The sequence below is a fragment of the Oncorhynchus keta genome, chromosome 10, assembly GCF_023373465.1.
Source record: "Oncorhynchus keta strain PuntledgeMale-10-30-2019 chromosome 10, Oket_V2, whole genome shotgun sequence".
Taxonomy (NCBI): Eukaryota; Metazoa; Chordata; class Actinopteri; order Salmoniformes; family Salmonidae; genus Oncorhynchus; species Oncorhynchus keta.
The window spans coordinates 49,053,205-49,068,604 of NC_068430.1; the positions used below are offsets into that span (position 1 = coordinate 49,053,205).

The following is a 15,400-nucleotide window of genomic DNA, read 5'->3' on the forward strand; positions in this document are numbered from 1 at the left end:
ACAACAGGAGTGATGGTTGCTGATAATGGGCCCCTGTACGCCTATTTAGAAAAGAATCAACTGTTTCCAGCTACAATAGTCATTTACACCATTAACAATGTCTACACTGTATTTCTAATCAATTTGATGTTGTTTTAATGGACCAAAAATTTGCTTTTCTTTCAAAAACAAAGACATTTCTACATTAACAATATCCCTGCTCACATGGAAATTCGGTAAGAGTTATGTGGATGCCAATTAGATGGTGGTCTGATCCCATTCGGTCTCCTATCAACACTTTTTAAACTTTTGGAGCCAGTGAGAAGGACACAGGAAAGTAGTCAAGACGACTAGCTTGATTAATCCTCCTCCATGTATTGTATACTGTATCTCACTAGCTCAGGGTTTTTAAGCCTCCATATATCCACTAGTTCTAATGTGTCCATGATATTTGTGATCTCCTTAAGTGCATGAGGGTGATAGTTTGTCATGCGATTCTGTGGACTTCGGTGAACCATTTCAAGTTTGGAATAAGAAAGGGGGTAAGACTTTGGTTGAACGTTGTGCAACCTTGTGTAAGGTGTTAACTGCACTATCATGTGTTGTGTATTACCAATTAATTTATTACTGTGCAGATAAGCAGTAAAAACAAACAAATATACAATCTTCCCAAACACCATTATTTTGTCAATCTGACACCTCCATAATGACAGCCCCCCAAAATTGTTAGACTTTATGCACGAGTTTCCACATTTGAAGCAGAGAAAAACAGACTAGGTTGAAGTAAACACTTCCAAAATGGAGACACCTGGACATGTTACTAACTTACCATACTGCAGACATAATGGACCTGACTGAAGTGATGGCATAGTATGGTACCTGACGGGAGCTCCTCTGGACTGCGCAGGCTTCAGCAGAACTGTGATGGTGGTGTCCGTCTCATTCAGAGGGGGAATGTCTGTCTCGTACTCCGGCATTGATGGGGCTAGTGGGGAAAGATTCAGAGGGTATGAGATAGAGTTGTGTTCATAAGGGCATGCAATGGAAAAAGCTAAAATGTTTTGCAATGAAAAACAAATATGATTGAGTCTGTTTTGTTAATTTTGTTTCCTAATGAACACACCCCCTTTCAAATGATTATCTTTAAAACACACAATCAACACACTTGGTCCCCTGACATGAAAATAGTGGATTCAGCTCTGTGATTTCTAAAGCTAATGCACAATAGAGTATTGGCATACAGTCACATACAGACCATCTCCATCTATGGATTTAAGTCAAAGTTGTCCATGAAGCCATTGCTAAAGATGGACCTTTTTAAAGATGTACCCTAACACAAGCGTGTTGGTGTGAAAACCTTGCCCTGTACAGGTCACGATAGTGCCATCTCTCTAAAATGTCACGTCTTCCCCAGTCTTCATTATCTCCAAAACATTCATAGGACAACCTTGATAGGATAAATCGCAGCAGACTGAAATTAGAAATGGCAAAACGTTCAGGGATTCAAAGAGAATGGTGTTGATGCTGTAGGCCATCAAGGCGCTAGTCTATTGTATGACTGACAACTAAGACAGGGAATGTTTACTTTCAGAGATAAGAAGATAGATACATCCTTGATGCTTGTGTTACACCATTTCTCTATATGAATGTCAGTGAATGACATGTTTCAAATGAATGATGTACAATGATAAACAATTGCTCACTGTTTGGTTGCTATGTTGTGTGAACGTACAGTACTGTTCAAAAGTTTGGACACACCTACTCGTTGAAAGATTTTTCTTTATTGGTACTATTTTCTATTATTGTAGAATAATAGTGAAGACATCAAAACCATGAAATAGCATATGGAATCATATAGTAACCAAAAAAAGTGTTAAACATATCAATATACATATTAGATTTTAGATTCTTCAAAGTAGCCACCCTTTTCCTTGATGACAGCTTTGCACAGTCTTGGCATTCTCTCAACCAACTTCACCTGGAATGCCTTTCCAACAGTCGTGAAGGAGTACCCACATATGTGACCAGTTTAATTTAACTAGGCGTATGTCGCAAGTCACCAGAGAGGCGTTTGAACATAAAACACATATGTGTTTACCAACAAGCCTAGTTGGTTTAGTAAACAAAAAGACAGGAACCTTCCTTACTAGCCAAGATCGGCTGAGATAATGAGTGGGCTGCAGTGTAGCATTTTGTGTCTATAAAATTAGCTGCTCGTAATGCATAGATAATCCTTTCTACTGCAGTTTGTTCAAAATATATAATGTTAGCCATGGAGAACTGCAAATATGTTGCAACTGCTCTCAATAACATTGCTCCCCTGAATTTATCAGGCTGTAGACCAAGGTCAGTGGGGAAAAGTTGTGATTAACTACTTTCTGGAGAACGATCGTGCCATGCTGACTCTCTCTGAGCTGTGCAAACTAAATGGAAAGGAGCTGCAGTCTGCCGTGAAGCTTTCATCCATGTATACGAAGAGACGTAAGAGTCTAGCAACAGTTTCAAATATTATAAGTTTCTAATTTTGTCCGTAAGTTGTTTTCATTAGCCTGCTAAAGTTCGATGGCTGACTTGCTAGCTAACATTGAACCTATTTGGTTAACTTTAGCTAACTATTACAATCAGTTTGTTTTGCTAGTACTCTATGGATTGGGATTATAGTTCATTGTTTAGCTAGCTAACGTTAAATGTCTAAACAAAAGATGCCACATTAAAGCTTGCTGTTAGCTCGCTAACCTTAGCTGAGGTTAGATTGCTGGCTTGCTAGCTAACACTAAGTTACGTGTATGAACTGTGTGTAACATTAGTGATGTTTTCTTGGAATGACATTTCACATTGCTAATTATAGCCTAATGTTTGCTAACTAACTAGCTAACATTGAACCAATTTGGTTAACTTTAGCTAGCTATGACAATCAGTTTGTTTCACTAGTACTCTATGAATTGGGATTATATTTCATTGTTTAGCTGGCTAGCATGCTAGCTACATGTCTAAACAAAATACCCTAAGTTAAAGCTTGATGTTAGCTGGCTAACATTAGCTGACGTTAAATGTCTGCTAGTTAGCTAACATTACGTGAAAGAACTGTGTGCAGTAATGTTCTCAGAATGCCATTTCGCATCTATTATATAATAGTGCAAAAATATTTCTACCTGGAATTAGTCTTTTAGCATCAGTAGAACACGCTTCACTCTCCTCCACTTGTCATACAAGGAGAATGGTCGAATGCCACCCATCAAAATGAGAGCTGACCCAAGCAAGCACAGGTTACACCTGAAGCATGAAGACTTTCAGTGAGTGGTGAATTTCATCAACAATGCAATAGTATTACCAGGATGCCACCCAGGACACAAACATTTTTGTGGAAAGCTGCTGCCGTCCCATGTGACAGAAGCAGCAATGTGGCGTCTCCACAAGACATCAATGACTCAAACACTTGGTACGTAAAGCATAAACACGTTTTGATTATTTAATTGACCTCCAACATTATTGGCACTACTTTTATTGATCTGACATTTTTTCTGTATTTTCCAGAGGTACGTGTAGTTGGGCTGTCTTCCTTCGGGCTGTGGAGAAGATTTCTGCCCCACATCTCAAGCACAAAGCCTAGGACAGACCTGTGCTGGCAGTGCCAGAGGAACAACTATCATGTCTTCAGATCTGCCAGAAGCTGTTAAGTCAGCCAAGCTGAAGAAGCAAGAGCAGCATCACCTGCTTGTTCAGAGTGAGCGGTCTGTCCACCAGAAGAGGTTTGCTGACGGCAAGACCAACTGTTTTAAGACCTGCAGTTCTCTCTGGGGGCCCCTACTGAACCAGCAAACAAAGCCATCAGGATGCATTACAGCTTTGATTTTAAGTAAGCAAAATGTCCTCAAATACACTGATTAAGGACATAAATGGATATATATATATATACATACACACACACACACACACACACACACACACAGTGGGGTAAAAAAGTATTTAGTCAGCCACCAATTGTGCAAGTTCTCCCACTTCAAAAGATGAGAGAGGCCAGTAATTTTCATCATAGGTACACTTCAACCATGACAGCCAAAATGAGGAAAAGAAATCCAGAAAAATCACATTGTAGGATTTTTAAATTAATTTATTTGCAAATTATGGTGGGAAGTTTATCTCAATACTTTGTTATATACCCTGTGTGGCAAAGACAGAGTTCAGTCGCTCTGGATAAGAGCGTCTGCTAAATGACTTAAATGTTAAATGTTTTCTGTAAGTCTTCACAAGGTTTTCACACACTGTTGCTGGTATTTTGGCCCATTCCTCCATGCAGATCTCCTCTAGAGCAGTGATGTTTTGGGGCTGTTGCTGGGCAACATGGACTTTCAACTCCCTCCAAAGATTTTCTATGGAGTTGAGATCTGGGGACTGGCTAGGCCACTCCAGGACCTTGAAATGCTTCTTACGAAACCACTCCTTCGTTGCCCGGGCGGTGTGTTTGGGATCATTGTCATGCTGAAAGACCCAGCCACGTTTCATCTTCAATGCCCTTGCTGATGGAAGGAGTTTTTCACTCAAAATCTCACGATACATTGCCCCATTCATTCTTTCCTTTACAGGTTGTGGACAGGTGTCTTTTATACTGATAACTTCAAACAGGTGCCATTAATATAGGTAACGAGTGGAGGACAGAGGAGCCTCTTAAAGAAGAAGTTACAGGTCTGTGAGAGAGACAGAAATCTTGCTTGTTTGTAGGTGACCAAATACTTATTTTCCACCATAATTTGCAAATAAATTCATTAAAAATCCTACAATGTGATTTTCTGGATTTTGTCTCCTCATTTTGTCTGTCATAGTTGAAGTGTACCTATGATGAAAATTACAGGCCTCTCTCATCTTTTTAAGTGGGAGAACTTGCACAATTGGTGGCTGACTAAATACTTTTTTGCCACACTTTATGTATGTATGTATGTATGTATGTATGTATGTATGTATGTATGTATGTATGTATGTATGTATGTATGTATGTATGTATGTATGTATGTATGTATGTATGTACACTGAGCTGTGTAAAGACATGCGTGAGACAATTAATTGTAATTTATCTTAATGATCTTTTGTTGTAGCCAGGTCCCATCTACTTTTTAACTCCTCGCAAGTATGGCGTGTTTGTGTCTGCTGTGAAGGAATACCACAACAAGTCAACTACTTGATTGATGAAGTCATGTCATCCAGCAAAGGCAGCAACGCATTCATCAAGTGCACACACCATTTCTTCACAAACTACGGAGTTGGGGAAACGTGTGGAACTGAATTGTGATAACTGCAGTGGCCAAAACAATAACACGTTTGTGCTCTGGTATTGTGCCTGGCGGACGATGCTCAAGCTCCACCAGAGTCTCGACATTCACTTCCTGATCACAGGCAACACCAAGTTTGCCCCCTACTGGTGCTTCGGCCTCATCAAGCAGCCCTTCAGAAAGACCAGAATGAACAATTTGTCTGAGATTAATTAACATTTAACAAGGCACACCTGCTAACTGAAATGCATTCCAAGTGACTACCGCATGAGGCTGGTTGAGAGAATGCCAAGAGTGTGCAAAGATGTAATCAAGTCAAAGAGTGATTTGACGAATCTAAAATATAAAATATATTTTGATTTGTTTGGAACTTTTTGGGTTACTACAGTACATGATTCCATTTGTGTTATTTCATAGTCTTGATGTCTTCACTATTATTCTACAATGTAGAAAATTATAAAAAATAAAGAAAAACCCTTGAATGAGTAGGTGTGTCCAAACACTTGACTGGTACTGCATGTATCACAAAAGTTACATAAACCATTCTAAATTAAGCATATAGGAGTACCTGTATCTTTGTTAACCACTTGACACAGATTAGCCGCATGTGCACCCCACCTCATTTGGAGGAATATCCTTTATTTTTTATTCAGCTATGTTCAATTGTATTCTTCATACTATAAAATAATATAAAATAATGCCATGGAATTCTAGGCAAATATTGTCTCCTAAATTAACTAGTGTAGCACACAACCATATGGCATAGCCAGATCAGGGCCTAACATAAGGACAAGTTTTCTTCATATCATGTTTCTTTTGACCCGTCTAAAATAAATAATGGATTTATTGTGATGGTTTAGGCTATATTACATGTATTTATTAGACTTGCAGCTGTTCCAATGGACTACATCAGTGGCTTGTATGCTACGCGTGGAAGCCAGGCAATGCTAAATGTGTTTATGTTAATTAACGGTCAATTACCGTGAGACCGACAGTTATTCGCTTGACCATCACCGGCTGACAAAATGTCATGACCTCCACAGCTCTAGTCAGATGTGGCATTTGACAATGTCAGTGTTTTTTTGTGTTTTTTTTCTACAAAGGAAAAAAATAAAATAATGAAAAGCACAAAACTGCTATATTACAATGGTGCATGTATCATGTCATTTATGTCATATTGCTTGCAGCTGTATGTATGTGAATTTAGGATACCAATGAAACATCACTACTACGATCTGCTCTGAACAAGTATCCTTCACCTGCTATCTTGGTGGCGATGCGAGTGGTTACAGGGGGTCCAAAGCCTTTGTTGGTGCTGGCTTTGAGGGTGAAGAAGTAGGTGGTGCCCGGGTAGAGCCCCACGAACAGGTGTTGGGTCTCGTTGCGTAACTTGAACACCCTGCCACGCTGGGTGGTCAGGTCTGCACTGGGGTCCAAGGAGCTCAGAGCCTTATAGGTGATCTGTAAGAGCAGAGTGAAAAATGTAACACCATATACATATATAAACTCCTCAAAAAAAGGAAATGTCCTCTCACTGTCAACTGCGTTTATTTTCAGCAAACTTAATTAACATGTGTAAATATTTGTATGAACATAACAAGATTTAAAAAATTAGACCAACTAAACTAACAGAAATTGAATAATGTGTCCCTGAACAAAGGGGGGATCAAAATCAAGAGTAACAGTCGGTATCTGGCGTGGCCACCAGCTGCATTAAGTACTGCAGTGCATCTCCTCCTCATGGACTGCACCAGATTTGCTGTGAGATGTTACCCCACTCTTCCACCAAGGCACCTGCAAGTTCCCGGACATTTCTGGGGGGGATGGCCCTAGCCCTACGCCCTCCGATCCAACAGGTCCCAGATGTGCTCAATGGGATTGAGATCCGGCCTCTTTGCTGAACACTGACATTCCTGCTTGCAGGAAATCACGCACAGAATGAGCAGTATGGCTGGTGGCATTGTCATGCTGGAGGGTCATGTCAGGATGAGCCTGCAGGAAGGGTACCACATAAGGGAGGAGGATGTCTTCCCTGTAACGCACAGTGTTGAGATTGACAACAAGCTCAGTCCGATGATGCGGACACACCGCCCCAGACCATGACGGACCCTCCACCTCCAAATCGATCCCGCTCCAGAGTACAGGCCTCATTCCTTCGACGATAAACGCAAATCTGACCATCACCCTTGTTGAGACAAAACCGCGACTCGTCAGTGAAGAGTACTTTTTGCCAGTCCAGTCTGATACAGCGACGGTGGGTTTGGGCCCATAGGCGACGTTGTTGCCGGTGATGTCAGGCGAGGACCTGCCTTACAACAGTGACACAAGCCCTCAGTCCAGCCTCTCTCAGCCTATTGCGGACAGTCTGAGCACTGATGAAGGGATTGTGCATTCCTGGTGTAACTCGGGCAGTTGTTGTTGCCATCCTGTACCTGTCCCGCAGGTGTGATGTTCGGATGTACTGATCCTGTGCAGGTTTTGTTACACTTGGTCTGCCACTGCAAGGACGATCAGCTGTCCGTCCTGTCTCCCTATAGCTCTGTCTTAGGCATCTCACTGTACGGACATTGCAATTTATTGTCCTGGCCACATCTGCAGTCCAACAACGTTTAAGACAAAACAACTTACATACAATAACCCAACATTAAATAAAACTATAAACACAAGTGATACATCCTAGACGTCGAGTTATCAGCCGCAGCTGTAAACGTACGTGTCCAATGAAAGGACAGACAATCTCCTAAGAAGTTGCTGTACAACTTATCCGTTGTACAGCACTACGACCAGAAAGATTCAAAGAACAATGGGGATCTATGCTGGGCAAACCAGTCTTCCATCTTCGACAGATCTATCGAAGCACAGCTCAGAGTAAATATATATCTTGCATTTTCTTTTTCCGAATGGGCAGTTATTAGAATGCATAAGACTCTGTGTTTACGCTAAAATAGCTTCTCAAGGTCCGATAGAGACCCAATTCCTTTGTCTTTCAGCATTCCCGTTCTTTCATTCAAACCCAACCCCCTTCCTTTGTGTAACCAGCCATCATATTGGGTTAGTCATCTAGGGATGATCTATCCTGTGTATATACATGTATTTCTGTGTGATTATTTAGGTATTTAGTAAATAAATAATTTAGCTCAAAACTTGTTAGCTATGGCTCATGCAGATAACCAAGTACTTTATGACAATCAGAATGAGACTCAATAAGATGACGATTAATAATTGACTGCTATTGATATAAAAGATCTTCAGAAGACAGCAACTCTATAAACACTCTTCCGTGGTGCCCCAAGTTATTAATTAGTTAATTGCTGCATGGTTTAATTCTATCACAATCAATTAAATGTTAGGTAATCAATTTGATACAATTGACTGATTAAATTATATGACAAGCTGAGACATGACAACTGTTTTATGTAGAACAATGTGAACCTTCAAGCTACTTTTTCCAGTATTTCTGGTACCAATGCCAAAAATAGTATTCAATTTAAGGTATTATTGTTATGAACAAAACACAATACTGTCATTTTCGGGCATATGCAATGCTTTGCAATAGTAAGGAAGAACAGAACGGTATTGTCAGTTCTGTTGGTCCCACCAGTACATTTCCGGCTGCATTTGAATTAGCTACACACTGCTGTGTGCCACAGCCATTAAATATTGGCAATGCATTACAACAGAAATATTGACTGTGTCGAAACAAACAGAAAGGGCTTCCATAGCCACAAACGTCCAAACTCATGTTCTGCATTTGTTTTGTTATTTTTGCCGGAGATTGATGTTTCTGTAAATTGATGTGTACAGGGTTGGGAGCAATCAAAACATTTTAGGCTGACGTTTCACAGCTCACAACTCCATTAGAAGAATTCAAATCAAACCAATTGACAGCTCAGTGCCTGCTGGCAGCTAGGCCAGTCTCTGCTTGAAATGCTTTCATGGTTAAGTGCTGGATCCGGCATGGCCCCTAGACCATGCTGCACTGACCACAGGCAAAGAAACAGTAGGGGCAATCCAAGCCACCACTTAAAATACAATTTTAGCTGAAAGTTAAAAAAACCCCGAAAAGATGATAAAATAAGGAAAAAAGTAGTGGGGGAAAAAAAGCCTCAGCCACCTCAGGGCAGCTGCATCCTAGGTCGTGAGGAAGTGTGTCCTAGATCAGCTTTTTTCAAACCTGTCATTGGGGACCCCCCAGACAAAGTTGGGCCAAAATGATGTAAGGTGAATATAGGTCGGGAGTGGTTATAGACTTGGATGTGTGATTGGTGGATGGTTGGCTGTGTGAGACAGTGAGACAGAGCGAGTCAAACATCATCCAGCCACTGACGGCTTTCAGAATTTTTCTAAGTTGATAAAGAGTTGGAAAGGAACTAAAATTGAAACAAATGGAGCCTTCCTGTAAACATGGAAGATTCTGGTAATTTCTTAATTCCTTTCCTAGCTGTTAATCATGTACTTTTGATTGTGGTCCTTCTGTAGCACAGTTGGTAGAGCATGGCGCTTGTAACGCCAGGGTAGTGGGTTCGATTCCCGGGACCACCCATACGTAGAATGTATGCACACATGACTGTAAGTCGCTTTGGATAAAAGCGTCTGCTAAATGGCATATATATTTAAGTGGTTCACAACACTTTCACCAATTGTTTAATCATTCAACTTTGCAAGGCATCCGTTTGAGGTGACAAGCATCCACTATTCAGTGCATGGCAAAAGAGATAGCAAATACATTGTTACTTTTTGTTGTGCTCAATGTTGGTCCATGCTGACACGATGGCATCACGCACTTGCTGCAGACTGGATGGCGGTAGATTCAGGCAGAGGTGTTGCTGACATTTATAATAGCACACTTCAATTTATCCACCCCAAAAAATGACGTTTTCGTCTTTTGAGCTTCTTGTCATCAAATCTATGCAGTCTACTCAATCCCCTTTTATAGCTATTGTTTACAGGCCTCCTGGGCCATATACAGCATTCCTTTATGAGTTCCCTGAATTCCTATCGGACCTTGTAGTCATGGTGGATAACATTCACATTTTTGGTGACAATAATATTCACATGGAAAAGTCCACAGACCCACTCCAAAAGGATTTCAGAGCCATCATCGGCTCAGTGGGTTTTGTCCAACATGTCTCCGGACCTACTCACTGCCACAGTCATACTCTGGACCTAGTTTTGTCCCGTGGAATAAATGTTGTGGATCTTAATGTTTTTCCTCATAATCCTTGACTATCGGAGCACCATTTTATTACGTTTGAAAATGCAACAAATAATCTGCTCAGACCCCAACCAAGGATCATCAAAAGTTGTGCTATACATTCTCGGACAACCCAAAGATTTCTAGATGCCCTTCCAGACTCCCTCCGCCTACCCAAGGACGTCAAGAGTACAAAAATCAGTCAACCACCTAAAAGAGGAACTCAATTTAACTTGCACAATACCCTAGATGTAACCGCACCCCGAAACACATTTGTCATAAGAAACTAGCTCCCTGGTATACAGAAAATACCCGAGCTCTGAAGCAAGCTTCCAGATAATTGGAAAAGAAAGAAATGGCTCCACACCAAACTGGAAGTCTTACGACTAGCTTGCGAAGACAGTACCGTGCATTATTGAAGAGCCCTCACTGCTGCTCGATCATCCTATTTTTCCAACTTAATTGAGGAAAATAAGAACAAACCAAAACTTATTTTTGAAACTGTTGCAAAGCTAACTAAAAAGCAGCATTCCCCAAGAGAGGATGGCTTTCACTTCAGCAGTGATAAATTCATGAATTTCTTTGAGGAAAAGATCATGATCAATAGAAAGCAAATTACGGACTTCTCTTTAAATCTGCGTATTCCTCCAAAGCTCAGTTGTCCTGAGTCTGCACAACTCTGTCAGGCCCTAGGATCAAGTTTTTTAGTAATATATCTCGACACATTGATGAAAATAATCATGGCCTATAAAACTTCATCGAATCTCCCATTCCTCTCAAACATTTTGGAAAAAACTGTTGCTTAGCAACTCACTGCCTTCCTGAAGACAAACAATGTATATTAAGTGCTTCAGTCTGGTTTTAGACCACATCATAGCACTGAGACTGCACGTGTGAAGGTGGTAAATTACCTTTTAATGGCATCAGACCGAGGCTCTGCATCTGACCTCGTGCTCCTAGACCTTGGAGCTGCTTTTGACGCCATCAATCATCACATTCTTTTGGAGAGATTGGAAACCCAAATGGGTCTACACGGACAAGTTCTAGCCTGGTTTAGATCTTATCTTTTGGAAAGATATCAGTTTGTCTCTGTGGATGGATTATCCTCTGACAAATGAACTGTAAAGTTCGGTGTTCTTCAAGGCTCCGTCTTAGGTCCACTGTTGTTTTCACTATTTATTTTACCTCTTGGTGATGTCATTCGGAAACATCATGTTAACTTTCACTGCTATGCGTATGACACACAGCTGTACATTTCAATGAAACATGGTGAAGCCCCAAAATTGCCCTCCCTGAAAGTCTGTTTCAGACATAAGGAAGTGGATGGCTGCAAATTATCTACTTTTAAACTTGGACAAAACATAAGATGCTTATTCTAGGTCACAAGAAACAAAGAGATCTTCTGTTGAATCTGACAATTAATCTTGAAGGTTGTACAGTAGTCTCAAATAAAACTGTGAATCTGATCTCTTTTGACAAACATATCAAGACTGTTTCAAGGACAGCTTTTTTCCATCTACATAACATTGCAAAAATCAGGAACCGCTCCTGTCTCAGCTTCCAGTATTTATGCTGCAGTAGTTTATGTGTCGGGGGGCTAGGGTCACTCTGTTATATCTGGAGTATTTCTCATGTCTTATCCGGTGATCTGTGTGATTTTAAGTATGCTCTCTCTAATTCTCTCTTTTTCTGTCTTTCTTTCTCTCGGAGGACCTGATCCCTAGGACCATGACTCAGGACTACCTGGCCTGATGACTCCTTGCTGTCCCCAGTACACCTGGCCGTGCTGCTGCTCCAGTTTCAACTGTTCTGTCTGCGCGCTATGGAACCCTAACCTGTTTACCGGACATGCTACCTGTCCTAGACCTGCTGTTTTCAACTCTCTAGAGACAGCAGGAGCGGTAGAGATACCCTGAATGATCGGCTATGAAAAGCCAACTGAAATGTACTCCTGAGGTGCTGACCTGTTGTACCTTTGACAACCACTGTGTCATGACATTGTCCTCTTTGGGTACAGCGAGCACCATCCCCCGCTCTCTCTTCCCCCTACAACAAGCTCTGTAAGGCAGGTCATAAATTCCTGGAGGAGATTCTTCCTCATGGCCAGACATTATATAGAGAGAGTGAGTTTTCATAGAGAGAACAAAGGAACTTCTTCCAACTCACAGAACTTGAGAACTGAACAATATTAATGTTCTGGAGAATGTATTTCCTATTCACTGTGCTTCCACACCGGCATTGCTTGCTGTTTGGAGTTTTAGGCTGGGTTACTGTACAGCACTTTGTAACATCAGCTGATGTAAGAAGGGCTTTATAAATACATTTGATTGATTGATGCTGCGAACAGCCCATTCCATCTCATCCCAAAGATGCTATATTGGGTTTTGTCAGCATCCATGTTCAGATACTCTGGGATCAATCGTTGCTCATTTGGTATCAAGGGACCTAACGTGTGCAGGAAAACATTCCCCACACCAGTACGCCGCCAGCCTGTACCGTTGACACCAGCCATAATGGGTCCCTGGACTCCTGCTGCTTATGCAAAATCCTGAAACTGCCATTAGCATGACGCAACAGCCATGAATTACAGGCAACATCCACACTGAGCTAAACGGTAGAGCTGCCACTTTCTATGAGCGGGACTCTAACCAGGAAGTTTATAAGAAATCCTGCTATGCCCTCCGACGAACCATAAAACAGGCAAACCGTCAATACAGGACTAAGATTGAATCATACTACACCGGCTCCGAAGCTCGTCGGATGTGGCATGGCTTGCAAACTATTACAGACTACAAAGGGAAGCACAGCCGAGAGCTGCCCAGTGACACAAGCTAAATTAACACTGAAGCTTGAATGAGAGCATCAGCTGTTCCGGACGACTGTGTGATCATGCTCTCCGTAGCTAATGTGTGTAAGACCTTTAAACAGGTCGGTCAACATTCACAAGGCCACAGGGCCAGAGAGATTACCAGAACGTGTACTCTGCGCATGCTCTGACCAACTAGCAAGTGGCTTCACTGACATTTTCAACCTGTTCCTGTCTGGGTGTTTCAAACAGACCACCATAGTCCCTGTGCCCAACAACACTAAGGTAACCTGTCTAAATGACTACCAACCTGTAGCACATCTGTAGCCATGAAGTGCTTTGAAAGGCTGGTCATGGTTCACATCAACACCATTATCCCAGAAACCCTACACCCACTCCAATTTGCACATCGCACCAACAGATCCACAGATGATGCAATCTCTATTGCACTCAACACTGACCTTTCCCACCTGGATAAAACACCTATGTGAGTATGCAATTCATTCACTACATTTCAGTGTTAAAATCCATAGCGCCTTCAAAGCTCAGCACTAAGTTAAAGACCCTGGGACTAAACACCTCCCTCTGCAACTGGATCCTGGACTTCCTGACGGGCCTCCAGGTGGTAAGGGTAGGTAACATCTGCCACGCTGATCCTCAACATGGGGGCCCCTTAGGGGTGTGTGCTCAGCCCCCTCCTGTACTCTCTGTTCATTCATGACTGCATGGTCAGGCACAACTCCAACACCATCATCAAGTTTGCCGATGACACAACCAACAGTGGTAGGCCTGATCACCAACAATGATGAGACCGCTTATAGGGAGGAGGTCAGAGACCTGGCTGTGTGGAGCAAAAACCTCTCCCTCAATGTGATCAAGACAAAGGAGAAGATTGTGGACTACAGGAAAAAGGAGGACTGAGCACGCCCCCATTCTCATCGGCAGGGCTGCAGCGGAGCAGGTTGAGAACTTCAAGTTCCTTGGTGTTCACATCACCAAAAAACTATCATGGTCTAACCACGCTAAGACAGTTGTGAAGAGGGCATGACAAAGCATATTACCCCTCAGGAGACTGACAATATTTGGCATTGGTCCTCAGATCCTCAAAAGGATCTACAGCTGCACCATCGAGAGCATCCTGACTGGTTACATCACTGCCTGGTATGGCAACAGGTCGGCCTCTGACCGCAAAGCACTACAGAGGGTAGTACGTACGGCCCAGTACATCACTGGGGCCAAGCTTCCCTCTATACCAGAGTCAGAGGAAGGCCCTAAATATTGTCAAAGACCCCAGCATCCCTAGTCATAGACTGTTCTCTCTGCTGCCACACGCCAAGCAGTGCCAGAGCACCAAGTCTAGGTCCAAAAGGCTTCTTAACAGCTTCTACTCTCAAGCCATAAGACTCCTGAACAGCTAATCAAAGGGCTACCCAGACCCCTCTTTTACACTGCAGCTACTCTGTTTATTATCTATGCATGGTCACTTTAATAAATCTACCTACATATTAACTCAATTACCTCGACTAACCCATGAACCCACACATTGACTCTGTACCGGTACCCCCTCTATATACTGTAGCCTTGCTATTGTTATTTTACTGCTGCTGTATAATTAGATATTACTTCTTATTTTCAATTATGTATTTTTTATTTAACATGTTTTTCTTCTGAACTTCTAAAGCATTGTTGGTTAAGGGCTTGTAAGTAAGCATTTCACTGTTGTATTCTGACACATATGACTGATTTTATTTGATTGATTTATCTGTTTCTGGCACACCTGTTAGCTTGCACGATTCTTGCCATTCTCATTTGACCTCTCTCATCAACAAGCTGTTTTTGCTCACATGACTGCTGCTGACTAGATGTTTTTTGTTTGTCACAACATTCTCGGTGACATGACGTTGGCTCGGGGGTAGGTTTATGACAGTCATAAATACCCCTTCCCCATTTTTCCACTCTCTACCCTACTGATGGGAAATTTGAAAACCCCTTGGTTAACATAGAGATTCTGGGAACATCAGAAGGTGGGGAGAAATGAACTATATTCTGGTAATCCGACCAATTGAACATATGCGGTGGTACTTAATGAATATGATGTCAGTTCGGTTGTCATCTGAGACATTCTCATCAATGATAAGATAACAAACCATACAGTGG

At 41.8% G+C, this 15,400-nt stretch overlaps 1 protein-coding gene across 11 annotated transcripts in view; it reads right to left on the reverse strand.

Annotated features, from left to right (window-relative positions):
• The window catches only part of ptprt (protein tyrosine phosphatase receptor type T), a 394,370-nt gene that overhangs the window by 126,187 nt on the left and 252,783 nt on the right, over nt 1-15,400 (reverse strand). For all 11 annotated transcript variants that reach the window (XM_035778500.2, XM_052527246.1, XM_035778501.2 and 8 more), the window contains exons 10-11: nt 6,503-6,704; nt 859-964 (exon numbers count right to left, since the gene is read on the reverse strand). In XM_035778500.2, the coding sequence (XP_035634393.1) occupies nt 859-964; nt 6,503-6,704 (308 nt within the window). The remainder of the gene's footprint in view (nt 1-858; nt 965-6,502; nt 6,705-15,400) is intronic.